The 27,115-nt window shown below is 37.9% G+C and overlaps 1 protein-coding gene across 5 annotated transcripts in view; it reads right to left on the minus strand.

Moving 5' to 3' along the window:
* Nucleotides 1-1,558: 1,558 nt before the first annotated feature.
* The window catches only part of NBEAL1 (neurobeachin like 1), an 85,349-nt gene continuing 59,792 nt past the window's right edge, over nucleotides 1,559-27,115 (minus strand). For 2 of the 5 annotated variants that reach the window (XM_069860962.1, XM_069860961.1), the window contains 22 exons: nucleotides 26,623-26,747; nucleotides 25,919-26,045; nucleotides 24,700-24,848; nucleotides 23,733-23,866; nucleotides 22,733-22,834; nucleotides 21,420-21,515; nucleotides 21,181-21,305; nucleotides 19,575-19,715; nucleotides 19,348-19,478; nucleotides 17,167-17,276; nucleotides 16,513-16,630; nucleotides 15,726-15,823; nucleotides 15,288-15,404; nucleotides 14,700-14,789; nucleotides 13,673-13,782; nucleotides 12,874-13,046; nucleotides 12,338-12,432; nucleotides 10,933-11,049; nucleotides 10,117-10,278; nucleotides 8,879-9,027; nucleotides 8,082-8,217; nucleotides 1,559-5,560 (listed from right to left, as the gene is read on the minus strand). In XM_069860962.1, coding sequence (XP_069717063.1) covers nucleotides 5,459-5,560; nucleotides 8,082-8,217; nucleotides 8,879-9,027; nucleotides 10,117-10,278; nucleotides 10,933-11,049; nucleotides 12,338-12,432; nucleotides 12,874-13,046; nucleotides 13,673-13,782; nucleotides 14,700-14,789; nucleotides 15,288-15,404; nucleotides 15,726-15,823; nucleotides 16,513-16,630; nucleotides 17,167-17,276; nucleotides 19,348-19,478; nucleotides 19,575-19,715; nucleotides 21,181-21,305; nucleotides 21,420-21,515; nucleotides 22,733-22,834; nucleotides 23,733-23,866; nucleotides 24,700-24,848; nucleotides 25,919-26,045; nucleotides 26,623-26,747 — 2,707 coding nt within the window. In that variant the 3' untranslated portion in view covers nucleotides 1,559-5,458. Of the gene's footprint in view, nucleotides 5,561-7,068; nucleotides 8,218-8,878; nucleotides 9,028-10,116; nucleotides 10,279-10,932; nucleotides 11,090-12,337; nucleotides 12,433-12,873; nucleotides 13,047-13,672; nucleotides 13,783-14,699; nucleotides 14,790-15,287; nucleotides 15,405-15,725; nucleotides 15,824-16,512; nucleotides 16,631-17,166; nucleotides 17,277-19,347; nucleotides 19,479-19,574; nucleotides 19,716-21,180; nucleotides 21,306-21,419; nucleotides 21,516-22,732; nucleotides 22,835-23,732; nucleotides 23,867-24,699; nucleotides 24,849-25,918; nucleotides 26,046-26,622; nucleotides 26,748-27,115 lie in introns of those variants that run through there. The other 3 variants (XM_069860959.1, XM_069860960.1, XR_011337731.1) reach the window with 2 other exon arrangements.

The raw sequence follows: 27,115 nt of genomic DNA on the forward strand, positions 1-27,115 counted from the left end.
ATACCGACAACTGTGCTTCCAGGATAGAAGATGTATTATGAGATTGTGTCTGTGCTGAGAGTAATCACAGATCTAAGCTCTGGAAATACGTGCCAAATTTCACAAGTCCAGTAGATGAAAATAAAAAGAATACCCAACCAGGGAAACTCTCCTGAAGACAACAAGTGAAACACCTATTTTACCTGGGCCATTTGGGTAAATGGCGACTAAAAGAAAAGACCAGTTTTCTTCCTTCCACATATGCTCAAAGAGATGAATTAAAACTGAACAAAGGGTACCTTGGATTAAACAATACAAGCAGCTCCTCATGTACAGGGGGTTCAAGACTGCAGGAAGATGAACAGCACACTCTACTCAAACTGTGCAGGTTTGCTGTGCTGCCACTCAGAGGCAGTTCTGCATTCAGGCATCCAATGACTATAACAGTGAAGAAAGGGACAACAGTATTTTCCCTTTTTTCTTTTTAACTGCAGTAGCTTTTCAGAAAATCCTCGCTTCCTTTAAAAGTATGTGCTAACAAGGGCAATTAGGAATAATAAGGTGAATTTGGCTCCTTGGAATGGAAATAAAGACATTCTAAACACTTCAGATAAGTCTAAAGTTGGTATACAATGAACCCACGTGTGTCTGATTGCACAAAAACTACTACCTTCCCCAAAAGAAGACTACTAGCCAGAGCCACATTTATAGCTGAAAACAAAGTATCTTTTAAACCAAAACTCATGAAAACACCCTTTCCAGAAAACACTGAAGCATGTGCCTGAATTTCAACCCCATTAAATATAACCCTATGTAATGCTTTCACTTAACACTATTTATTAGGTCAGGCCTTAGGTTCACATTAGGATATGTATTTTTTTTGTGCTTTTATTTTTTTTTCAAGTCTTTGAAAGATAAAAACTATATTCACAGCACCTCGAAGGGAGGAGTACCTTCAGGTGACAATACAGAGCAAGTATCTATACAGACTCTCAGTGCAGGAGCAGAGAGAGGCTGACACCTCCTCTACTCCCCTCCCTGGGTCTAAACCTCCCTACCATACTATAATCTGTACATAGATACACATTTTCAACTAAATACACATAGACAGTAAGTTTTGTGAAGCATTTGGTTGCTGTACGTGTATTTTCTAATTATTTTGTTAACTGAAATTGGGAAAGACTTGCAGAGGAAACAGGGAGGAGGGAGACTTGTCTAGGGAAGTAAGGTATAGAGCTCCCATTGACTAAGACAAGAGTTAAAAGACCTACTTAATCATCATGCATTACAAATAAAAAATTCCTGTAGGACTACCTTAAAGCAGACTGATGTAAGACTGTACCAGACCCATACACAATTTTTAAAGTGCAGAAATTTAGTTCTTTGCACTTCATTTAAAGGACACAGAAATACAACTTTAAAGAGGATCCTTGTAAAGAAGCCAATTCAGTAGACTTTAAAGCCTGCAAAGATTTTGATCAACTTGTTTTGTGATAATGTTCATGATCTAAGGCATACTGGGGAGAAAAGCTTGTTTACAGCGTTCCAGATTAGCACAACAATTGTAATATGTTATTGCTTGTTTTTTTTTCTTTTTAAATCAAATGGGCTTCCTAAAACCTGATCTTCACAATGTCTATCAACCATCGGGAAAACTGCAGTTGGTTTAAGATTGGAATTATTTTTTTGTGCTTGTGTTGGTAAAGTAGTGGATGATAGAAGACATGGTTTCTAGATATCCTACAAGTATTAGATAACAAGCATACTGAAATAGAATAATTTGCATAAGATAAACCAATTTGAATAGCAAGCTTGTCACTTTCTGAACACGTGTAGCACAAAACCTGCACAGACTAAATGAGATTCTTCACTGTTGATAAAAAGACAACCAAAAATACTATCAAGAATTCTAGGTACATTGATGAACAGAAATTTAACAAACTTTTAACTTAAAGGAGAGATGTCTTCTAAATATTCTTTGGTACACAAGTTCAAAACTGCTAGGGAATACTAGCTCAATAATGCTAGTACTGGGAAACTCAATGCCGCTAACCACTTGATCTCATTATATAAAGATATGAAAAGAAAGTCAGTTTTCAGTTTCTTTTAGATACGCATATTTACATTCCTACTTAATTACTCAGTTTAAGATACAAGCCTATCTTAAACTTTGATAAGTATCACTAGGGTTGTTCCAAAAATTAAATGTAAGAAGATATCATCAAGATCTTGACAAATGTAGTGTAACAAAACAACCACCACTTAAGCCTTCTTAATTCTGAATTCCTAACAAGAATAGTCTCATCTCACAGCTTTACTTTTTATGCTTAAATAAATAGTGGTTCAAAAATAAAGAAGAATCTTATTTCACCAATTCTATGAGGAAAACTAAATGTGATCCTCAGCTTCTGAGAAGAATCAAGAATTACGAAAGCCAGTTCACTAATTTACAGTGCGTAACAGACAGCAATTTGACCAACACAAACAGCTGATAAGAAAATTATTTTTTACAAAGAAGTGAAAAACCAAAAGAAACAACATACCAGGTAACCACCTGCATCTTTTATTTAAAGCTGGTTTTAGAAAATGGCAGACCTTAAAACTTATGGGGATCTTTCCAGAGGGCCTCTGGCAAGAACACTAAGCAGGTGATGGTGGATACCTCCTATCTTCAAGATCCAGATGGAAGATCAAAAGGCAATGGATGTTGCTATTCTGCATAGAGCGTGAAGCAGCTCGGAACTCATCTGGCCCCTTCCTCATTCTGCTGCTGCTGCTTTATGCAGAGCACAAGCCTCGAGTCTGACAGCCCAAGAACCATCTGCATTCAAACCTTTCCTAGATATTTGTTAAGATTACCTAATGCTTATGATGCATGGAAACGATGGTATTCCAAGATCAAAGCTCTTCACCATGAACTCTTTCATCTGCCATTACTGCAACTACATTATATTTTACTTAAACTGGCACAATGTATGCAGTATTCCCTAATACTACACTATTAAACACACAAATTCCGCTGTTGTATACACATACGCAACCCACAGTAGGACATTTTCAAACCCTTATGTGAACCTCTCTTTGTAAGTAACAAAACCCCCTTATGTTATCATCCATCACTACAGAAGATCTAACTCTTCAATTTTTCTGCTTGATTCTGCTAGCCCAAACCATCATAACTCCCTGCCCCCTTATCCTACAAGTAAACACTTACCTTCATGTATTCATTTAAATAGAACACATATGTATACTTTTTAAAACCATCAACTCAATGCCCCAAGTGATTTTTTTTCAACTTCCTGTAACACAGATAAATCTTACTTTCTGAGCTGAAATTCTTCTACGCTACTCTTGAAGAGCTCCCCTGAAATCCTTTCTTCACTAAATCATAATGGACAAACATACTTCATATTCTCATATACACACTTTATACTTCCAGAGTATCCTTACTGGATAGATAATTGATAAAAAAATAGTATTTTTCACTTCTCCATAGCTTATTTGTAAATACGGGATTTTTTTCATACACAGAGTCTGAAAAAAACCCACATTGCTCTACTTTTGGAAACTTAATGCTCTCATGGCAAGTGACTCAAGGAAATAAAAATTATTTTCCCTGACTTTCTAGATGATCCTGTCTGTCACAGTGACCCTATTGTTCAATAGTCTGATTTATTATTTTGTTTACAAAAGTTCAGAAAAAGCAACACAGTTTTTTTAATACAGCACAGTAACCAGACATAAAGATGTACGCGTGTCCATCCCCCCCCCCCAGTAAGGAAACTGAGGAGGGGAAAGCAGTTTTAGATGTAAAGATTATCCTTTGCGGGGCACAGGAGGTACTACTATTCCACAGTTAATAAATATTGTGCTAAAAGTTAATGAAATGAGATTATACGTTATGGAGTTCCTCAGGTAGTTCAAGTGCTCCCCAGCCACAGGGAATATATGATAATATTTATAGGACATAAAACACATATTCGTTTTCATAAATAAATAAAAATAAGAAGAAAAGCAATGATAGAGGGAAGAAAGGGGTAGCCGAAAGGGAACATACTAGTTAACAATCACTTATAGCCCTGCCTGACATCTATACTCCCCTTACCCCATGACAATTTCTCCTTTGAACAGTCATACATACACGTATATACATAGATATATATATATACAAACACACATACATATATACACATGCACACATACCTTTGCACACTGATCCAAAAACTCGTATTTTTTCCCCTCAGCATCAGGCTTTTCTAATAGTATGGGGTTTATAATTTAAATCATTAACATTACAATAATGTCAGAATGAGAGGAAAACACACAACCTTCTATCATCCCATACTACTAAACAAAAAAAAAATATCACTAAGGGCTTCCCTAAAATACAGCATACAATCCATAACTATTTTGTTGGATATAGCGCAGGTGAGGATCTAGTATTTTTTTTCCAGGTCCTAAATATACCTTAAAAGTGGACACATTATCTGCTTCCCTGCTTGTTTTTACAGGAAAAAAAAATATGGCTGACAACTGGTAAGGCGAACACCAAGCCAAGAATCAAACAGGTGATATTAAACTAAATTGTGCTGCAACGTTGTTTAAGTGTTTTTTTCACAGTGGAAATTTATCTTTTGTTTCCAGGATTTGCCTTAATGATGAAGCAGACTGATCTTCAACGAATATAAATACTGATTCTTCTTCTGTGTTCAAGATATTAAATATATTATGGGATTGTTTTTGGTGTATGCCTTAATCTACTTAGCAGTATAAATAATTTTCAGCAGCAAGTATATCCTACCTCCTTCAGCTCCTTCACCACCTTCAATTCCTTTGAAGTTATTCATGTCTGTACTCTAAACAATTTCTGATAATCAAGTAGTGCAACACAGATGTTCCTTGCAGAACAGCCTAAAACTGGAACTACATAAAAGAAGATAGCAATAGCCATTTACAGGAACAAATTGCAATAAATTGTTCATTGGGCTAAAAAACATATTGAAAAAGTCATAACTGTGACTTATCCGAATTTTGAATCTAACCGCTTCAACTGCCGGAATTCTAATTTACTGCTGGGGAATTACAATGCTGTCAAAGCAAAACCAAGTGTCTGCTTTGTGATCAAGGAGCATCTGGCCCTATTCAGCTTTAAATCAAATACAGTACTTATCTTAAATTTCAATGAGCAAGTTCAGGTTTGGAGGTTTGGGTTTGTTTGGGGTTTTTTTGCCTTTTTTTTATGCCACACAGTTTTAGCAGCTATTTAGAAAGGGATTCTGCTGGGACCAAGTCAACAGTCCAGGAAAAATACGCAAGCAAGCTAACTTGCATGAGTACATATGCTTATTACTATACCTCTACCATAGGTTCATCTTCAACAGACTTAAGGACCAAGCCCCTGAAAGCTGAGATATACACTTAAAGTGACCAAAAGATTAAACATGTTTCTTGAATCGATGAGAGAAGGTAGAAGCAGCAATCACTTGGAATCTTGAGTGTTATATTCAGTCTCTCCTGATGAAATCTGGCTGAGCCGTTTGCTTGATCCCCACAGCTTTCGGGAAAGCTGACCTGAGCGCATCTGTTTAAAAGTAATGCAGAGAAACAAAAGGAGGGGGAAGGGATAAGGTGGATAAATTAAAAAGGAATTCAGACACTGATTCTGGTGAAATGCAGACATTACAATGTACCACGTAAACAAAATTATACCAACAAAAATTATTTGAAAACAAACCAAAAGTTACGCTTAGGGATGATTTTTGGGACTGACAAAAAACCAACAGACAAAACACTAATCAGTCTTCTCTGATTTCAAACAGTTACAAAGATATTACCAAGTAATGCATACTTAATGCTCCACCTATTTCAAACGGCTTTGAAACAGTGTTTAGGTCGCTATTTTGATAGGAAGGAAAAGAGGTGAATGTCAAGCAAAAAACCAATGAAATTAGAAGAAAGAACATTTTATTTTAGAGACTTCAAACAGAAATTGCTAGAAGTAAAAAGGAAAAGATAGTCAAATCGCAGGGTAATGATGGCAGAATGAAGGAAAAAGAGAGGTTGGCTCCCAGTATCAAATTTACACAGCCTTCCAAAGACCCTGAGTGACATGCTCAGTGTAGAATTTAAACCAGAAATAATGCTATTGAATATTCCATAAGTGAAGACAGATAACAAGCAACCAGAGGCCATATTAAATCCAGCATCTGGTAGATCTGCATTCTGACAACAATTTGTAAGAAAGTCTTTTAATTCACTCTAAGTACAAGGCTTATGATTGGCCAGACGTGACCACCTGGCAGCTGATTAGTTTAAGAAATCCCTTGCAGTTTAATAAATAAGACACATGCCTTAACAGCACAGTTGGAGAGCAGTTCCCAGCAGTTAGTACTATGAATCAAGCGTGCTTAAGACCTAGATCATCGCAGCAGCAGTGTTCTAGAGAAGGCACAGTGCTGATGGGGATTAACACTAACAGGTAACAAGCTGACAAGACCCCCAGACTTCTGCAACATCTCAAGCAGCTAAGTAATTGTTAAAAATACAAAACATGTATTATATTTCACTTCATACTGGAGACTGTCAATACAGAAACAGTAAAAGCCAATCTTAATATCAAGCAGCATTTCACTTTTTACACCAGAAGGTCGGTCTTTCCCTTCATACTAAGGATCAGTATCGCCACCAAAAGCCAGAACAACAACACTGTCTTTTGTATAAGGATAAAATTCTAGTAATTAATATATTCCTTTCAAACTACACATAAACCCATCAATAAATAAATATCCCATATACCCACACTTTTCAAACAGATTGATTGATGCCATTATAGAAAACTAGAAAATCTGGGACTATGCTGGTCATCAGAACTATAAACAGAAAATCCTGGAAAAAAGTCATTGGAAAGCCTCTACGTGAACAAAAGGAATCCAGTCTTTGGAACAACACCTCCTCCACCACTAGAAAAATAGATGTGATTAAGAACTGAAAAAAAGGCAAACAAAAAGCCTTCAGTTTATGGAGATACATAAATTTCAGGCTATGAAAGACCTTTTCTGTGGATATAAAGCTAGAAATTACACTGACTTTAAAACTGCGGTTGCAAACATATGTTTAACCACATCATAAGTAGCTCTTTGTCAGTTCTACAGGAGAAAAATAGCTGTCCAACTGGAAGTCAGTGGAAATCTCCCCTACCCATGCTCTGCAAGCAAAATCAGACTACCATTGCATGAAGTGTGTTTCAAATGTTAAATAACATATCTCCTAGCTAAAATATTTTAAAATACTGGCAAACAAAGTCACTCTGTTTTCACAATTAAAATATAAAATTAAGACAATTTTCTGGCACGTACTAAAGGTCATGCAAAAGTGATAATTACATTTTCAAATAAATACACTGCAGCACAATGGAGATTGGTTTATAAAGAGAAGCAAGTTCAAGCTACCTCAAGTACTTTGAAAAGTGATGACAATAAGCACCTAAAGCAAAAAATATGTTTTGCACAAGAAAAGCTGGGCTTAGCTATTTGACAGATGGATGCTCTGTATTTGATATTGCATATGCAGTACCAGCAAGTTTATATTGAACATATGGAGCACAGAGCATACTGGGAACCTACACAAGAGATTCTTTGTGCACTGCAATTAGAGACTCTAAACAGAAAGAAGTAATAATTCCCCCCTTCCAGTGTCAGTCAATGCATATTAAAAGATATCTGAGAGAAACCATAAAAAATAAAGTATGTAGCTTGCTCTCTTTTCATTTCCAATTTTCTTCCTGGAAGTTATTTCATCAAGAAGTGGCTGACAACACTGCCAAGTTGAGAAAAGGTTAGCTACTATGACTTTGCTCTTTCAGATGTGAGTGAAAGTCTGGAAGTTAGTCCAGCTGAGCTTTCCATCTGTGATCCCTATATACCTTTGATTCTTAATGAGAAATTTCAGTAGAGCAGTCTTAGAAGTTATTTCTTTCCCACCGAAAACTGAAACTTGCTCTTAAGTTTACCCTGCCACAGAGGAGACCTCTTGCTCAACTGGAGAGCAGAAATAAGTGAACTTCCCACTGTTCGGTAGAAAAAGTTCTTGATGGTGGGTTTTACCTCTGCTGGTTTGCCAACACCAACGACGATCAACTTGCCGTCCTCCAAGCCAACAAGGATGTGGCTATACTCTTTGGTGACAGAAATGCAATGAATCGGCAGTCGCATGGCTAAGGGGGAGATGCTCAGACTTAAGCTGAAATGAACAAAAAACCACAAAGAAAGCACAGAAAAAGTCACATTGCAGCTACTGCAGCTGAAACTCCTGTCCACAGGATGTCTACAGAACAGTTTCTCAGGGATCCAGCTTGCAATTTCAATTATTATAAGCTCCTAAGAAATAATCTAATCATAACCCAGAATAGAGCTCCAATAACAAGAAAAAGTATGGGTAAGTCAGTAAATTAAGACATTTTTCACTGAAGAACAGTAACATTAGTCCCACAGCTGCCTAAGTGACAAGTATCATTCCTATTCTGAGGAGCAATGGAGCTCTATCGAGCAGAGCAGTAAGTGGAGTTTAAAACTCAGTGCACAACTTGATCCTGCACTGGCCAAGCTGCCAGTGACCAATCAGACATAGGCACAATCGCAGCCTGAACACATTAGACACAGCTCTTCCTAAATTGTCAGTTCTAGGTGTACAAATGGGATAAATGCCTAGGAATAAAAGGGTCTGGTACAACCTCTATTTTTCTATTTCTTCCTATCTTAATTCTCCCCCAAAGGAGTTTTTTCAGGAATACAGAAAAAAGCAGGGGCTACTACCCACAAGCACTAGGCAATTACATAGCCATTTCCTCAATAAGCCTTTATATTTATATCTCAAAGATAAACTAGTGATGGTGATACATTACCTGTAGAGATCCCGTATGGAAAGAAATCCCTGTAAGCTGCCCATCACGATAAACTCGCCAGTCACACACATATCTGACACTTCCTCCTTCAGAGTCTCAGAACCCAGGTATTTTCCATTGACAGAATAAAGGTGTAATGCATTCTTATCCTGAAGAGATCAAAAATAAATCAGTCATAAAGGACTGACTAGATTAAGAACGTATTATTTGTATCTTTAGCTCACTAGCAGGAGCCAACTTGGGCAATAACCCATGGATGATACTACTGACAACTGTTTCCTTGTTGAATGACAGAGGAGTACCAAGCATATATGCAATCTGTATGTATATGAGGTCCTGTACAGAAATTTTTTGAAGCTATTCCTCATTGCCTTTTGATGTAATATGGCAAGGTCTTATCTATCCATCTAATCAATTCCAAATTTCCTGGAAACATCCATGGATTTATTATTCAGGTCCCTGCTTTATAGCAGCTTTTGTCAAGGAAGAAGGAGAGTACTCTTCAGCCCTGCTGCACCCTCCCTCCCCAATACCCCAAACTAAAAACCAGAAGGAAATAGGTGTATTTCCACAGAACTAGATCTAGAAGCCTTTTCCGGGCAAGGCAATAAATTCTCAATGGATTAAAGACATAACTAACACAGTCATCTCAAGTTCTTCCAGTCTGATAATTACCTTGGTCTCTTCTCTCCCCATCTCCCCAATGCAGGTAGCATGCCTACACCTGATAAATTTGTCTTTGCAGAAATTCCCATTGTTTGTAACCGCTCGACCCTTATTAAAGGAACTGCACAGCTACTCAACAGACAGAATAAGCAGCACTGTGACCCTTTTGTAGCTGTCTCTCCAATACTAAACTATGAAACATCAGTGTAGTCACTGGGCATTTTGCACCCAGAACTTACTGCTCTCCCCTCATAAGCCTATTTCTGTGCAGAGCAGAACTTGTTTCCCCTAGCTTTCCTTTTCAAAGCAGCTCTCCCAGGAAGAACATGAAGTGCATGATTTGGTAACTTCCTTGCAGGTTTTTAAATATTTTCATGAAACTTGGAGAGCACAGTATGCCCTTGATTTATCTTTTAAACAAATTTCACGCAAATTGGCTAGCAAAACAAAAAAAAATAAGGAAATATTTACTCAAAAAAACTCATTACTTTAGGAAATAAGGATAAAGTTAGGTAAATTTATGATTGAAGTCTTCAGTGAATGAAACAGAGGTATTCCATGAACCCAAGTACCTTAAGAGTAGTTTTCCCTTCTATGCTGGTGTGGACAACTATATGGCCTTCCCAGGACACAGCCAGATTGGGAACAGTCAGCAGGAGAGAACTCTCAGAAGGTGGTCGCAAAGTCCTCACGTACTGACCTTTCCGAATAGTGCGGACAATAACCGTCCCATCCTGCAGCGATCAAATTTAGGTGAGTTGTTACTCAGCAGGTAAGTTAGTGCAACACACAGAAAGAGTATTCAAATACAGAGGGAATATTTTGAAAGCACTTAGGTCCTTAACTGGAAGTCAAGACTCTTCAGCATTAGGAACTCTGTGCAAAGAAGCCTTCCCCTCAAGGCCAGGTACTTCAGACATATGAAAAACCAAATTCAAACAGGGCAAGAGGGGAAGGATGGGCAACAAATCAGCCATTTGATGCCACGTAAGCAGACACGTGCAGCACAGAGTCAAACGTCAGCAGCCTGCGAGTGCAAGTACAGTAAGGCACAGCACGAGTAAGCAGCACAGAACTTTCAAAGTTAAGGAAACAGAGAAGAAACTGTTTCTGTGAGAAACTTAACATCCCCAAGGTCCACACAAGTTACAGTTCAACTGTGCAAAATTACACAACATGGTAGCTGAGGCCTATGCTGTGCAGAGCAGTTTGAGACAGCCTGATTTTAGGAGGCAGCAAGAGAGCTTGCACATACCTTCTTTATCCACCAGACAGAAGAAAAAGTATCCTTAGTCATGTTTTTTGTATTATTCTTATTCAAATTCAAATGTGCACTGTGGTTTGAGTAGAGGAGAGACAAAGAAGAGAACATGGATGCAGATGCTTACCCTGGATCCTGACACTGCCATATCCAGTTCAGTGCTGATGCCAACACTCGAAACTTCATCAGTATGCCCATAAAGGATCTGTAACGGCTTAGGTGACAGGCCTACAGGCACTCCTCCCTGAGAGTAACAAAAAGTGCAATGACACATTCTCTTGCAGCTGAAGGACAAACAAAAAAAAAATTTCTGGTATCTTCAGTATCAGTTGAGAGATTTTTACTTGACATGGGCCAAACCCAAAGGCATGACTCGCCCATTCCAATCCAAACTTACTGCCTTTTATGACAGCAGCCCTATGTACTGGAATCACAAGAATGAATGAATATACAGTTACTACATGGATGTGAAAGACAGTTACTTAGTTGACTTGTTTCCATTCCTGCAGGTGTGCAATGATCACAATGAGAAGCCCTAACAGGAGTTCTTTGCCTACTGATCCATCCACTTTTTTTTCTTCACCTGTGTATCTGAGCTTGTTCAGTTCTTACACTTCAACTTAGAATTAAGCACTATCTTCACAGCAAAGCCTGAATAGGCTGAAAGCTATTTTGCTTAAAAACACAGCAACAATGTTCCGTTTGCTAAAGGAAAAAATCCTCTGTAAGTACCAGTATATGCAAAGGACATCTTGCAATAATGCTTATTTAAAATAGTCATTTTCCAGGGTGTCAAAACTAATTAGTACTTTTGTTCTAGGGATTTTACTGTCAGCATATACAGACCTATTCCCAAACCTGTTCTAAGGCAAGACCTGGGCTTAAAGAAAAGGTACAGCAAATAGTTCTGCAGAGGAGACTCTATTCTCAGTTCTGCAACAGAAAATTTGACTCTATGTTCTTGTTTCTTTGATAGAAATTTGAGGGTAAGTACAGACATGCATTACACAACCACTTGGATCATGTGAAAGCACAAGACCAATATAAAGAATTCTAATACACCAGCGTAAGTCCAGGTAACAGACTAGTGTTGTCTTTGCTAACTCCTAATGTAGTCGGTCAGAGGAAATAATGCTAAAATGCAACTAGCAGAGTGAATAGCAGCCTAAAAATGTAAAAGTTCTCACTACAGGCATTGTTCTAACCAATTCTGCTAGTCTCAAGCAATGTCTCCCTTCCGTTCTTCCATCTGTGCAACAGGGGTTAATATTTGCTCACCCTGAAAATAATCTATGAAACCTTTAAAAGTGCTTCTAAAATACTGTACTTCATCTATGGAGTAAATGTGTATAGCAAATATTTCAAACACAGAATATAATGGGAGTAATAAAATTACTAAGCTGATCAATTTTATTTGACTACTTTTCCTGCAAACCTGAATGACAGACAATTAATAAACCAACACAGCAAAACAGAGAAGGATAAGAAAAACATTCAGAGACCGCCTCTCAGAATACGGCTAAATAACCTACCTGCTGAACTATTTGCCATATCATACAGGTAGTATCTCTGGAGCCTGAAATTAAATGAATTCCACAGTAGTCTATTGCCAAGCAAGTCACGATATCTAGATAACGGAAAGAAACCAGGGAGTTATCACATAGATATTTAACAATAATTTCCCACAAATTGACAATATGCATACACTATGCGAGCAACGTACCCACATTTGCTGCAATGTGATAAGGACTGATAAGACTGAATCAAACAATGAAGTCACTCTACAGCCCACTGTACCAACCTGACTGAATCAGCTTTGCCACCTAAATACAGATGTTAAGCCTTATTTTGAAGTTACATTAAACCACCACCACAATGATGAAAACCTCACGCTCAAGTACATGTTTATAAACACGGCTCAAGTATTCTTCTGTTCTTACACAACCATTCCTTAATAACTGCTCGGTTTGTCTGCCCAGGTGCACTGGCTATAATTCTTTCCCGAACAGCCAAACATCAAGGTACAATACATAAACCTTTCTATTTCACAAAAGAAAGATTTACTAACCCATGTGCCTGATGTGTTGTCCAATCAGCTTGCCTTTTGTAAGGGATGTCACTCTGATACTATTGTCCCAGTGTCCTCCACTAAAGAGCAGTTTTGCATCATGGGATACAGCAAACAACTTAGAGGTGATCTCCAGCCCTGGTGCAAAAGGACCACTCATGTTGCGTTGTGTTCTGTAAGCAAATGATGAGCAGTTAAGAGCAACTTTAGATAAAATCAATGTATTTTGCACTTCCTATGTCCTTAAAAATTAATAACACATTTCATTTACAGAAGAAGCTATTTCTAAAGTAAAAAACAGGTGAAATTCTGGCCCCTGGCATCCATAGTAAAATGCTCACTGCCATCAGCAACTGGAAGCAAGATTCCACATTAGATCTTTTCACTCTTCTACGCAATTTGATTCTGTATGGATAACTCCTGCCCCTACTAAGTACTGTAACATTCAAGAAAAAAAGAAATTTCTAAAAACCAAAGACGCAAACCCACCATTGAACCTGCATTATAGTGTAAGAGTATATGTCCTCCCATCTCAGATTCCAAGATGAGTTTTTACAATCAATAATTAGAAAAGAAGATAGAAGTAGCTCTAAGATCTAAGAGCCTCAAAATGCCACTTATGTAACTCTTTACTATACCAGTATTACAGATTAGAGGTAATATTACTGAACATTAGAAGATGTTCATTCTTCGGTGAAAACTCAGCCAATGAAATCAGTCCAATCTACTGACTGCTGAACAATTACTGTATTTTATTACTATTGATGAATTCATCTGCACTTCTCTGTAATTTGCTTACTTGGGATTTGTCACTGTGGTATCTTTGATGAATGTAAAATAGTTGGAGATATTTTTATCGTAAGGCAGCCAACCATGAGTTCCAACAATGCAGTTCAGACTTGCTGTTACCTAAGAGAGTTTGACAGAAAAATCAGTGAAATCTAGAGCCATATATTCCACTCGCCTTTGGTGGTAAGGGAGCTTGCATAAAATCCAGCACAGGCTTCTTGAGAATTTACCACAAAAAAAAGCACACACATACACCCCTCCACGCACAAATGCGGAAAAGCAAGAGCCAGCTCAGATAAATAAAGCCTCATGCAATACCTATTTTCAAGTTAGAAAGGTTTATTGGTCACAGAAGTTGAAGGGCGTGGGGGGGCATGACAAAAAAACCCAGCAAACCAACCTCTCTCAAACATCTCATTACAATTCAATCATTTAATTTAAGCTAATTCTTTTCTTTTAAATGGCACACAATAGTTAACATATTAACACAGGAAGTTTTTAAAAGAAATCGTATTACAGTTCTATTTCAGAGAAAGAAAAGAACCTAAATATTCAAGGTTATCTTCATCAGATACTTAGAAAACACACTATGAGAATTTTAGACATGTCTGAATTCCAAATAACATAAGCATATACCACGCTAATCCAGGACAGTAGGTCTGATTTACAAAATAAGAACACTGGTAAAGAATAATAAACATAATGATACCATTAAATTAATCTTTGATCAGCCAAAGCTGGGCTGCATTGCATTAGGAAATTGATTGCTACCACAGAAGTGGATGAAGTGGGCAACCTACAACACACCTCACTACAACTTCTCCTCATGTCTCATAGCTTTTAAACGCCATTAAACACATCAGCCTAGCTTCTCTTCAGGAGACAAATATTTAACTTACAGCTGACTTTAATGACAGGTTAAAGAACACATTTGAACAGGAACAGTTAAGACATGTTTCTCTACAAGCTGTATGAAAAAAAAATACACCTACTTGACTGTCTGCAGTCTAAGAATAGCATTGAATCATGCAACTCACCAAGATCTCCGGACTTCCCTGAGAAATAAAGGAACGTGACTGATTCCTGGGGACAACAGCTTTGACAATGGGCACGCCATCACTGATTCCCTGAAAGAACAAACATAGTTTTGGTCTGGTTATATCCAAGACCTACAGGACAAATCTAGGACCTGTACAGAGTGAAATCCAAAATCTCCAGAATCACTGTCAGACTTGTACAGTACTCTAAGGCATCAGCACACACATTTTCAGTTCACACAGACAGGCTTTGTCAGAAACACCAGGAACAGAACCATATCTCTGTCCTGAATAAGTGAGTTCAGCTATCAAGTTTTTTGAGTCCTCTGATACCACCACTGATGTTCTGAGCTTTCTTGGTGCGGTGGCTAACTTAAACAAGACCCAGGCAAGCAGCCAGCAGACAGAAATTTATGGGATTCAACCTTTATGAAGTTAACTGAAAAGACAGAGCTCATTTTACACACATTGCATTTCAAAATATTCTCTTTGAATAGGAAGCAAGTTTATTTTCATCTAGGTCATGACATTTTGTTTCAAGTACACCAGAAGTTTCAGATTAGATTTTAAATAATTTCACACATTTACCTCTATGAAGAATGACTTAAGTTCAGTGAGGTGTTGGAAGATATTCAGAGTAGAGGTATCACTTCTAGTTAGTCTTTGCACTACCTCTTCTGCTGTAAGCCTTTGTGGATGGGGCTCCTAGGAAACAATATTTGAAGAAATATTGAATTAGACAAATCAATTTGTTTCAAGTCACATAAGACAATCTTATTGGTAATCAATGGGAAAACAGACTGTTAACCATCTAATTACTTCAAGTAAATTAATTTCTTTTGAAAATGGTACGTTAAATGTCTGTCAGTGTGGCCTTGAAAAATTGTACTGTGGCAAAGACTTAATATGCCTAAAATTACAAAGCATTATGTTACACACCACTATCTTTCATTTTTTCAGAAGCCCTTTTGTAATCAGTTGGATTTACCCACAAAGGTCTGAATGAGAGGGAATGAAAAGCATTACCTTTAACAGTTGACAGGGAGTTTGCCCAAAATTGTTTATCATCCCTTCTAAAGCTTTCCTTTCTTTCTCATCTGTTAAAGCATCCAAATCCACAGCCCCTGGATTACAAACAGAATGACGAAGGGCAGAAAAAGGAAAAAGAACATAATCCAAACAATTTATTGAGAACCTATATGATCAATAAACGTTGCAAAACTGAAATGAATTGTAGCATTATCACTCTCTACACCAGAAAAGCCTCCAAACAATGCCTCCATATAAACTATGATCTCAGAACCTCACTCTGTGCATGGAAATTTAAATGTATCTGTAAATGCACGAATTTCAGGTTTTCTTCTTATCAAATTAATTTCATATACTTCATGCATGCAGTAAAGTGCACATAAAAGCCACCCAAAATTCACCCGTGGAACTAACAAAGTAACAGTTGCCCCCAATATTTCTTGGTTTTAAACAACTTGTCTTGAGTCCTAAGCCACAAGAAACCTCTTCCCACAAATGCTTTTAAGCAAATAAGTGAGAAACTAACAAAAATCTCCAAGCGCTTTAAGAAACGAAATACAAGCAACTGGAACAGCCCACTTGAAAAAACTTAATTAACATTTCCAGTTCACAACACAGTTCACTGAACAAAGCATCAAATATTCTGGTTATTTGATGCTGCTGCTATATTTAATCTATTGCCTTACCATATGCTATTGTATGGCATGCTCACAAATTAAGTGTTTTCTAACACTGAAAACGCTCAAGTCTGATGACAATGACAAAAGAACACATTTATTTGTACCTTCGTAAGTACAATAATAGAACACGTTGAGTGCCTCCACTGCAGCTGGCCCTCTCTGCTTGTAGCCAAAAATCAAATCTATCCACTCATGAAGATGAGCAGAAACATAGTCAGATTCCTAGAAGGTAAAAAGGCTTTTGTAAGAATAAGAAACATACAGGTCCATCCTGTATTTAGTATTTTCCGTAAATGAGACTTAATTCCTAAACTATGAGTAACTGCAAATTAGTCTATACCAACATGTAGGGCAGAAGCATAAGAGTATCAACATGTGTTAAGGGCAGTAAGTGCCAGGTAAGAGGAAAAAAAAAAGCTTTGCAGTGAAGCAGCACATCTAGATTACTGAAACGTAGTATCATATGGAATAATCTATAAAAAGCGAGAAAAGCTTCATCACCTGCCCCCACTTAATTTTTCATTTTATCTCCTAGGGCAGCAAACTCCCAAATGATAAGTATCTTCAGGCTCATTTCTCTTTTTAAGCACTTTATTGACACGTACAGTGCATTTAACTGAGAGTTCTCATGGTACTTGTAATGTCAAATGCAACCACACCTCTAGTTTGAATGTAATCCCAGCATTTTACAGTTAAGTCACAGTGACAATGCCTAGGTGTACTTTATTGTTATTTCACACGTACAAACATTATCTTACCAGAGCTTTCCTGTGTTTATAAATGAAGTCTTCTGGGGAGTGGGCCCATTTGGGGAGAATAACATCATTTACTACCTCTTTGGATATTTGCAGCTGACCTAAGTTAAAACCTAGTGAAAAATTGACAGAATTTCAAAAACCACTACAAAAACATTTTAAATATCTTTATTTCTTAATAAAGACTAAAAAGCATACTTTCCTCAATGCAAGGGAAGGATACTGAAAAATTCTTCATGTAAATCCCCAATAATGCTATCACTGACATAGGAGGACAAGTTCTGCTCTCCATGTTTCAAATGTTAAATTATACAGGATGAGAATCGTCCAAAGCACCTAAATTACTTCAAAGCTGAAGCCCCAACCTTAAAAGTAGCATTAATCATTTACACTTATCTGTAATCTCATCTGCATTTGCTTTGTTTTACCAGGATTGAATCTAAAACAACTTCATAATGAAATTACTCATAGGTTTAAATGACTGTAGAATCAAGGCTTTCAAGAAGCTTTAAATCCCACCAGCTTTCATTAGAACAGCTTTAAATACTGGGATGATTTTTGAAAGCATGACTCGGCCATTTCCAGTTCTTCGAACTCGAGTAGATTGTAGCTAGCAAGCTCAATTAGCAGCAGCAGCACAAACATACAGATCCATTTCTAATTTGCCTAATAGAAACAATTCCCTATGCAACAAATATGAATTAAGAAATGTCCAGGAGTCTCATATGGGAATGTAGGATGCTGTTTTTCCAATCAGCATTATGTATGAGTGAAACAGGTTTTTTCCCTTTTTCCTTCTTCTGATGTGTACCAAAACTCACATGGCTCTAAAACCAGGTGGCACAACACTGCATAGGAAGATAAGTGTTTAACAGGCAGAAACTACACTAACTGTTGGAACAAATAAAAGAATTCACACACATGAAAATGTTCACTATCACTCAACGGACCCAGTAACAAGAAGACTAATTAATCTGTACTAACTTTTGCTAACCGTTTAATCAGTATTAACTACTTCTAACTTTTTCAAACATCCAAATGAGCATCTGTGATACTTTGCACCCTTAGCAAGTTTGCGGATGACACTAAGCTGGGTGGAAGTGTCGATCTGCTGGAGGGTAGGGAGGCTCTGCAAAGGGATCTGAACAGGCTGGACCGCTGGGCAGAGTCCAATGGCATGAGGGTTAACAAGGCCAAATGCCGGGTCCTCCACTTGGGGCACAACAACCCTGTGCAGTGCTACAGACTAGGAGAAGGCTGTCTAGAAAGCTGCCTGGAGGAGAGGGACCTGGGGGTGTTGGTTGACAGTGACTGAACATGAGCCAGCAGTGTGCCCAGGTGGCCAAGAAGGCCAATGGCATCTTGGCTTGGATCAGAAACGGCGTGACCAGCAGGTCCAGGGAGGTTATTCTCCCCCTGTACTCGGCACTGGTGAGACCACTCCTCGAATCCTGTGTTCAGTTCTGGGCCCCTCACCACAAGAAGGATGTTGAGGCTCTGGAGCTAGTCCACGGAAGAGCAATGAAGCTGGGGAAGGGGCTGAACAACAGGCCTTATGAGGAACAGCTGAGAGAGCTGGGGTTGTTTAGCCTGGAGAAGAGGAGGCTGAGGGGAGACCTCATTGCTCTCTACAACTACCTGAAAGGAGGTTGTGGAGAGGAGGGTGCTGCCCTCTTCTCCCAAGTGACAGGGGACAGGACAAGAGGGAATGGCCTCAAGCTCCGCCAGGGGAGATTTAGGCTGGACATTAGGAAAAAATTTTTCACAGAAAGGGTCATTGGGCACTGGAACAGGCTGCCCAGGGAGGTGGTTGAGTCACCTTCCCTGGAGGTGTTTAAGGCACGGGTGGATGAGGTGCTAAGGGGCATGGTTTAGTGTTTGATAGGAATGGTTGGACTCGATGATCCGCTGGGTCTCTTCCAACCCAGTTATTCTATGATTCTATTTTTAACCCTCCTTAAGCCCAGAGTCTAAATTTTAAACAATGGTTAGGCTGCTGCTTAACACAACTGGTGTCTTCATTAAACAGTCTGAATCCAGCATGATGATTAAAGTAATTTTGACAAGCACACTATAAAGCTTAAATAACGAATGTTCCACAACATTCACACATGGTTGTAACGGTTCTTTTCTAAAGAATACAAGAACAGTTTTCTATAACAACATTCTGAGCAGTCAGTTTACCATTTTGATTCTCCAGGAACTCTGGGAAGTAGAAGAACTCTGGGATAAGTTCCTTGACATCATTGGGGTTGTCCATGAGTGCCTGCCAGGTAGCAGGAATAGAGTGGAACTGCCTGTCAGCACAATCAAATCTGTGCATCAGAAAACTCAGGTTAGACTTTGATTATTCCCTCAGAAAAAGGGTCAAGAAGGAAAATAAAGGTCCTGCTCATTTACTCACAGCATACCTGCCACTCTGCAGTTGAATATGAAGTGTTGTGAAAGGTTCTACCCGAATGAGATAATGCATGACACCAGCAGCATTTGAGTAATGTGTCCCATAGTGAAATTTGTCAATTATCCCAAGGGGATCCTCGAAATTCTCATATCTATAAAAAAAATACACATAAAACTGAGTACTTCAGCTGACTTACATGTGGATTATATTTATTGGAGGCAAGGATGCTAAAGAAACAATCACAGCAATCTATATGAGAAAAATACATTGAGTTGTATTCAACCTGAAGATTCCAATTCTGACTTAGAAAGTTCAAAAGCAAAAGATTGAAATGTACGCCACAGGAAGCCTTTGTGTACCTATTCTTATGCTCTTCCCTAGGCATTTGCTATTAGCTGTGAGAAATTGCGTAAAAGGCAAGGCAGGCCTGATTTCGTGTGACTTTATACTACGTGCAACCCCCCCCAACATTAAGCTGAATCTTTGCTACTGAAAGAATTGGTGCAAGTTTCCGACAAGATCTATAAGAAAAAATTAAAAAGTGCGTGTGATTGTGTCAGGATACAGAAAAGATTCTAATGTTCACACCCATTTCCTTTTCTGCCAACAAACTCCCTTCACAGTACTATGCCACCATCTGGCTGATATATTCCTCAGTGTCACAAGGCAAGTAGGAGAAATAACAGATAAACATACTACTGGAGGCCCAATTTCACTACAGTCAGAGACAGAGCCTAATCATTCAATGAAAATTCACCATGTTCCTGATTTTCAGAAGAATACTTGTTTTGGAAGACACCCGACAAGTGCAGTCGGGTATGATAGCACACTCACTCTCCACACTAGTAAAGATTGCAGGGGACAGGACAAGAGGGAATGGCCTCAGGCTCTGCCAGGGGAGGTTCAGGCTTGACATCAGGAAAAAAAATATGTCACAGAAAGGGTCACTGGGCACGGGAACAGGCTGCCCAGGGAGGTGGTTGAGTCACCTTTCCTGGAGGTATTTAAAACACAGGTGGACAAGGTGCTGAGGGGCATGGTTTAGTGATTGATGGGAATGGTTGGACTCGATGATCCAGTGGGTCCTTTCCAACCTAGTGATTCTGTGATTCTACGTATATTAAGTACTTCTCATTCCTACATACAGTGGGGTTGCTGGATGTCACCGAGTTATATTTTATTTCAAAGATTATCTATGCTTGAAAAAAAGAGCGGGAAACAGATTTAGCATCAATACTACCTCTTAGCACAGGCAGCTCAACCCATCAGTATGATTTCACATACTTGGTCTTGAAGGAGACATGGGTTACAGTATGTCTCTTCAAGCTGCCAGGCCATTAAATTAAGTCTTTCTATAGCCTTTCAGGTTTTTCTCTCCACATCTGAGAAAAAACTGCAAATTTACAACAGTACGTTTCGCCCTTTCAGTGCTGTACAGGCTAACTGACACGAAGGCAGCACCACCACCAACAAGCCAACAATCTTTGCAAGTGTATCTGTAATGTTACAGAACCAGATTTTAAAAAATTGCACTAAGCACACTTTATTTATAAATTGTGTTATTAGCCTGGAGAATCAGAAAAGAGAAAAATATAAGCGAGTGTTCAAATACATACCTCTCTTTCACAGCCTTCGCGTTCTTTTCATTTACCACCCCTATGGGTTTGGAAAGATCCCTAAAGACTGCAGGATTATTCAGGTCCAGTTCTTCTGAAGTATAATCTTGTAAAATCCAGGGGAACTGAAAAAACAGAGCCAAAACCCAAACTGAGATTAAAGATCCATCTTTCAAAAAAAACCAAAACAAACAAACCATATCTTTGACAAAAATTTAGAAATTAATTTTTTTAATTACCACAGGATACTGAGCAAGGTCATTGTAAGTTCGTCCTGCCATTGTGTTGAGTTGAATAAGGTAGTCAAAGTTGGATATTTCTCTATTCACCCACTTCTGAAGGACAAAAAATCCAAACAAACATACACTGACGTTATTACATCGAAGATACCACTGCTGCAAATTACAAGTCTTGTCAGCATTTATCTGCCAGCGGATAGTACTGGCAAGTGAAAGGCATAAGACTAAGAACGGCACGGAAGTCCAAATTTTATTTTTCCTAATAATGTTGATTTTCCTTTTGATTCAGTGACTCTACTACCTATATTTCATTGAAATCATGTCCCTGATGGATGCCAGTACTATTTTAAGTACAGGGCAGCAGACAGTTGGTAGCCTCAGAGAAAAAAAGGAAAAGAAAAACAGAAAAATGAAACAAAAAGAAGGCAGGTAAAAAGGCACTGAGAAAAGCGGGAACAGAACCTAGAAATCCATTAGGATTTCCAAGGTCAAATTTTATTTATAAATTGTTTTCCCACTGGTTCACGGTACAGGAATTTGTGAACTAACATTATTGCTGTGCCTTTACTTCACTATTATATTTTAGAACAGAAAGCAGACAGAAATGTCTTCAGAAGCGCTCAGCATCTGTATATAGCGTGATGGAGACATTTCATTACAGAAGATAGTTTCTCTACGTAAATATACAACAAAATAGCTTTTATTGTCAGGGAAACAAAGAAAAAACAGCATTTCCTATATTTTAGAAGTAATTTGTAAAGATGACTCCCTCAGAGAAAACAGTAATTGTGGCATAAACAGATGGGAGATAAAAATAAATGTACCACATTTAAGAATTTTTCTATTTTTAGGGTAATACAGACATTTTGAAGTTTTCCTTTTATACCAGTATTACTAATTCCGTTAGGACCATTTTACTTCACATGAGTCTTGTTAAAAGCTCCCTCATGAAAAAGTAGCAGGGAAAATTATTTGCACAGGCAGTGAAATAAATTCCAAAATGTGCATTCAAGATCATTGATTAAAATCAGAACGAAGCCTGCTACACGTTTTCCATTCTTATTGGAACAATTGTCAAAATCACACGGACAGAGCCTGGCTGTGTCCCTTTACCTGAGCAAATGTAAACACAAAATACAAGCATCTTAAAAGCATGCACATGCAAGTTTAAGGGCCAGACTGAGGGCACGGAAGTTGGCAATTGCCATCTAAACACTGTGAGGCAAAAAGTTAAATCAGTAGCCCAGAACCTTCTAGGACTCGTTCAAGAAGCAGAGGAATGCTCTAGACCATGTTATGCTTATGTCTTATACCTGCATCAAACCTGAAGCTTTGAAAAGTTCCTGCGGAGACCTGGTCCCAGAAATATTTGGGGAACGCAGCGACAATATTCTACTATATACTTTGTTTCGGACCTGTTAGAAAACAGCATTAAAAAAAATAATATTCTAGATATTGAAGCTGACAAGTAAACAACTTCTCTGCTATTAAAAATGAAAAATATATGGAACACAGTTACATTGCTAAACACTTCTATCTCTTGCTGCATAAAATGTCCGAACATGGATGAATGTGACATTGTTCAGTTATAGATAAAGGTAAAGTATGTTACGAAGTGATTTTGTGTGGGTAGATGCTACACATAAAACCATTATTGCTATAGACACCTTCTAGGAGATATTGCTGCCGTTCAAATAAAATTACACCAACGTCTTCCCTACAACACTATTGTAAAGGTTTATTTTCTTAATAAAAACCCCAAATAACATTTTACAGGTACTATTAAAAAACTGACAGATTATGATAGTCTGTAACTCACCCCAAGTTCTGGTATGTACGTTAATTTTCACTGACATGATCCAGGGGAAAAAGAAAGTTCATTAATCCTAAACCATGGAATACAGAAGTAGCAATGATTTCCAATGTTGTTGTAAAACAGAAGTCTCCTTTTCTTTGTAATTAATTTGCTCAGAATATTTAAAAATAGGTGTGGGCTTCAAGATATTTAGATTACTATTGATGTAATTTATTTGAATAACTGTTCCATATCATAGCAGAGAGATAAAGTATACACGAGGAAAAAGAAAAATTGTGGTTTAGCCATCTTTTCACAACAAACCAGTTTCTAGATGCCAGGCCGAGGTTTTCACAGACTGCAGATGAGTTTCCCATAATGGCTATCTCTAGCAAACCTTTTGCTACTAGTGTTATAGTATTATGAAAAACACCAGACTCAAAGTAGACACAACCAGTAAACTTAAACTTGACGTTTGTGCTAATTATATGCATCAAGGAAATTTGAGAAACCCATACCTCCTTATTAAAGTTGAGGAAATAGTTGGTTTGATCTGTAAGGAAGATCTCCAAAGCTGACCTCCTCAGGTTGTACCGACGCAAATGTATCTCTCGAATTTGAGAAAGGTGCCATTTGAAATCAAAACCTATGCCTAAAAACAGCACTTCAATTACTGACTTGGAATAGATATAAAGAAGTTATATAGATACAATGCAGTATTACTTCCAGTCACACCAGAGTTAGTCCCAGAGAAGGCAAATTTTATATGTGGCTTCATGAACAATTTTGCTAGGAAAATATTTACTTCAGCTATTATTCTGCTGAGAGAAAGAAGCAGCAGGAAATATCTGATGGAATGTAGAATTTGGTTTTGCTTTCTGATTAAAGACATTATAAACGTAATCTGCCGACAAAAAACCAACCCCTTTTGCTTTCTTAAACAGGCTCAAATAGAAGCTTTTATGTTTAAAATTCCAAAAAGGTCACATTCTTGATATACTGTTTTTGAAAATTTATCGTTATTCATCAAACATTTCAGATCACTGCTTTCTGGAAGTTCACTAAATACTTATAGAGGATTAATGTTCACAAGCTATTTTTTAATCATTATTTACTACTACTTTTTGATTGATGTACGAGTGAAACTTTATTGGCAGGGAGAACAGAGAGGTGCCATTTAAGCAGCAAATTAGAGATAAAGTTTTTTAGTCAGCAAATTTAATTAATTTTTAAGAATAAATTAATTTAAAAAATACTAAGAATAGTAAATCAATTTAACACCTCAGCAAGTACAGTTCCAGAGTCTTGGTTCTGAGAGGATCAGCCAGCCACTGGCCACCAAATACAACGTTAGTTTTAAGTGCAGATCTACAACTTGTCTCTTCATAAGTAGCTTGACACTTATTCTCAGAAAAATAGAATTCAGCCTACTAAAAACAGAATGATGAACTGCGCTGAAAAGAAAGAGATGCTGACGATGCTCACCTTCCTCTTTTTCAATGCTACCATCAAAGAAATAGATGTGCTGGGTAGTGATCTCCAGCCTGCCAGGTATCACATCAATTACTGTAATGAGTTCACAGTCTTCAGACAATATTAGCTTTTCTTTTTGACTTTGCTCGTCCTTCTCATCCCTACAAAAATACCATTAAGTGTTAAATGGTTAGGTAGATTATGCAGTTGCTTAGATATCTGGTAAACAGTTCAGAAAAGATTAAAATTTAAATGGCATTATTATTACAACATAAATGATTGTATGAAGCTACTTCCATCAGCAGTCTTTGATGTTTCAGGCTAGACTACCAAACATAATTCCACAGCATTGCTCTCTCCTGGCTTGATATTTCGTCTCAGGCACAAGAAACTTGACCTCTCCTAAGCATGAAAACATGAGGCTGCATTTCCCTTAAGTGCTTAAATTCTCTGGCCCAGAGAAGAGCCAAGTCCTGGTCCATGTGACTGATGTTACCTTCAGAAGTATTTGAAGTCACGGTTACTCAGAAGTCTATAGATAAGACATCACAAGCAAGCATTTAATAACCTTTAAGGTACAAGAAAATGCATCAGTATCACTCAAAGAAGTACCACACCTCCACTGAACTTCAATAGCATAGACACAGATGAATGCACACCATGACATGTCCACGTTACTGGAGTGAAACATTTGTTATTTCCCCCCCGCCCCTTTTTTTTTTTCTTTTTTTTAAGTAATACAAGTGACACGAAGGAAGCAGAGCAGGCCTTCTCTTCGGAATGCTCTTAAACACAAAGGACTCTCTAGCAGATTAACGCCAACCAACAAACATCCATGCTATGCATGGTATCCCTGATATCTACAGGCGAGAGATAGTTTCAGTCCAATCTATGCCCTTACAGTGCAGACCACCTCCTGAGAATTATAGCCAGTGTACATAGAAGAAAAGCTTTAACAATACAGTAGTTTCAGCTTCAGATCAACCACGAGCAGTGAATCCCAAAAGGATCCTCACAAACATCTGTTCTGTCTCTTTCCCCTGGGGCTCTTAAGGCCTCATTGTTGAAAACAGCAACTTTTCTGCATTCAAAACTACTACAAAGCCCTGAATTGGATTGTTAAGGCCAGATGAAGAAGGAGGGAAGCTTTGTGTGCTAATCAGCAGTAGTTTCTCACTTGTTATCCCTAGCACAGGAACAAATTTCATCTGTTCTGTTCTGCTGTACTTACAAATTGGAACTGGCTGCTGTATCTTCTTCCGGTAGTTCAAGAACATCATCTTCGAAGTCACTCACTTTCACCTGCTTTACCACCTCCAAAAGCAAAGACTCGCTAGAGGGCTGTGTTGGGTACACACCTATCATAAACAGACATTTCAGCTCAGAAAATATTTTGCTACAACACTTTTGGAAAGCTAAACTACTGAACGTATCTTCTACTGTTGAATATTGGGTTTAATTGAGTAAAAAGCAACCAGACTTCTTTTGGGGACCAGTAGAACATTAAAAATACTCCTTGAAATACACTGACCTATCTGTCAAATCTTAACAGTATAAATGGAAGACATTAACACATTAGAAAATTTTAAACTGCATTCCAATGTGGACATTTCCAATAAAAGATTTTACAGTGCTCTGTGTGCTTCAGTGGTGTCTGGCATATTTCATGGAAATACTGCAGCTGATTTTTGCTTACATGGGTTTACACGAGTTCTTTTAGTTTGAGTCTTGATATACACCTAACTTAGGGAACAGTTGATGCCACTAACTCAGCAGTCTGGCACACTTCTGAGCCAAGCATCACTCATGTTACACACTTTACTATAAAACAAAAATAAAAATCAAGAATTAAGTATGCACTGTACACTGACTCTTAAATACAAAGAGCAAAGTGTAAGAATCCCAAGTGAAATAGCAAATACAATACAACTTCACCTAAATTATCTCTCAGGTCACTGGCATCCTGATGAGAGTTGAAGTTGTAATTCTGCACTAGTTTTAGTCTCATGCGTGAAAAGTTCTCCACATTTGAAAGTTTCCAGTGAATAGGATGCTGTTTCCTAAGAAAACAAAAGTGTTCACAAAAACAGATAAAAGAAGGTAAAGACCTATATGAATGAACTGACTACAAAACCACAAAAGTCTTAACAAGTCTGTTGCCTCTTTCCAACAAAGCTGATCTGTACGGTCTCTCAAGATATTTTTGCTATTGCTTCATAACTAAGTTTTATTTACCACCCAGCAAGAAAATCTAGTATCCAGATAATCAGCTCAGCACTATACTTCAAACTTTGTATTTTGATAATTAAATACAGAGAGCATTATAAAAGATGCATTCAACATGAACTTCACACCTTGAAATCAGTTATCAGAGTCAATAAGAAAGAGTAAGCTAGTCACTTTAAGCATCACATACAACTTGATTTAA

This window comes from Phaenicophaeus curvirostris, chromosome 7 (genome assembly GCF_032191515.1).
Source record: "Phaenicophaeus curvirostris isolate KB17595 chromosome 7, BPBGC_Pcur_1.0, whole genome shotgun sequence".
Lineage (NCBI taxonomy): Eukaryota > Metazoa > Chordata > Aves > Cuculiformes > Cuculidae > Phaenicophaeus > Phaenicophaeus curvirostris.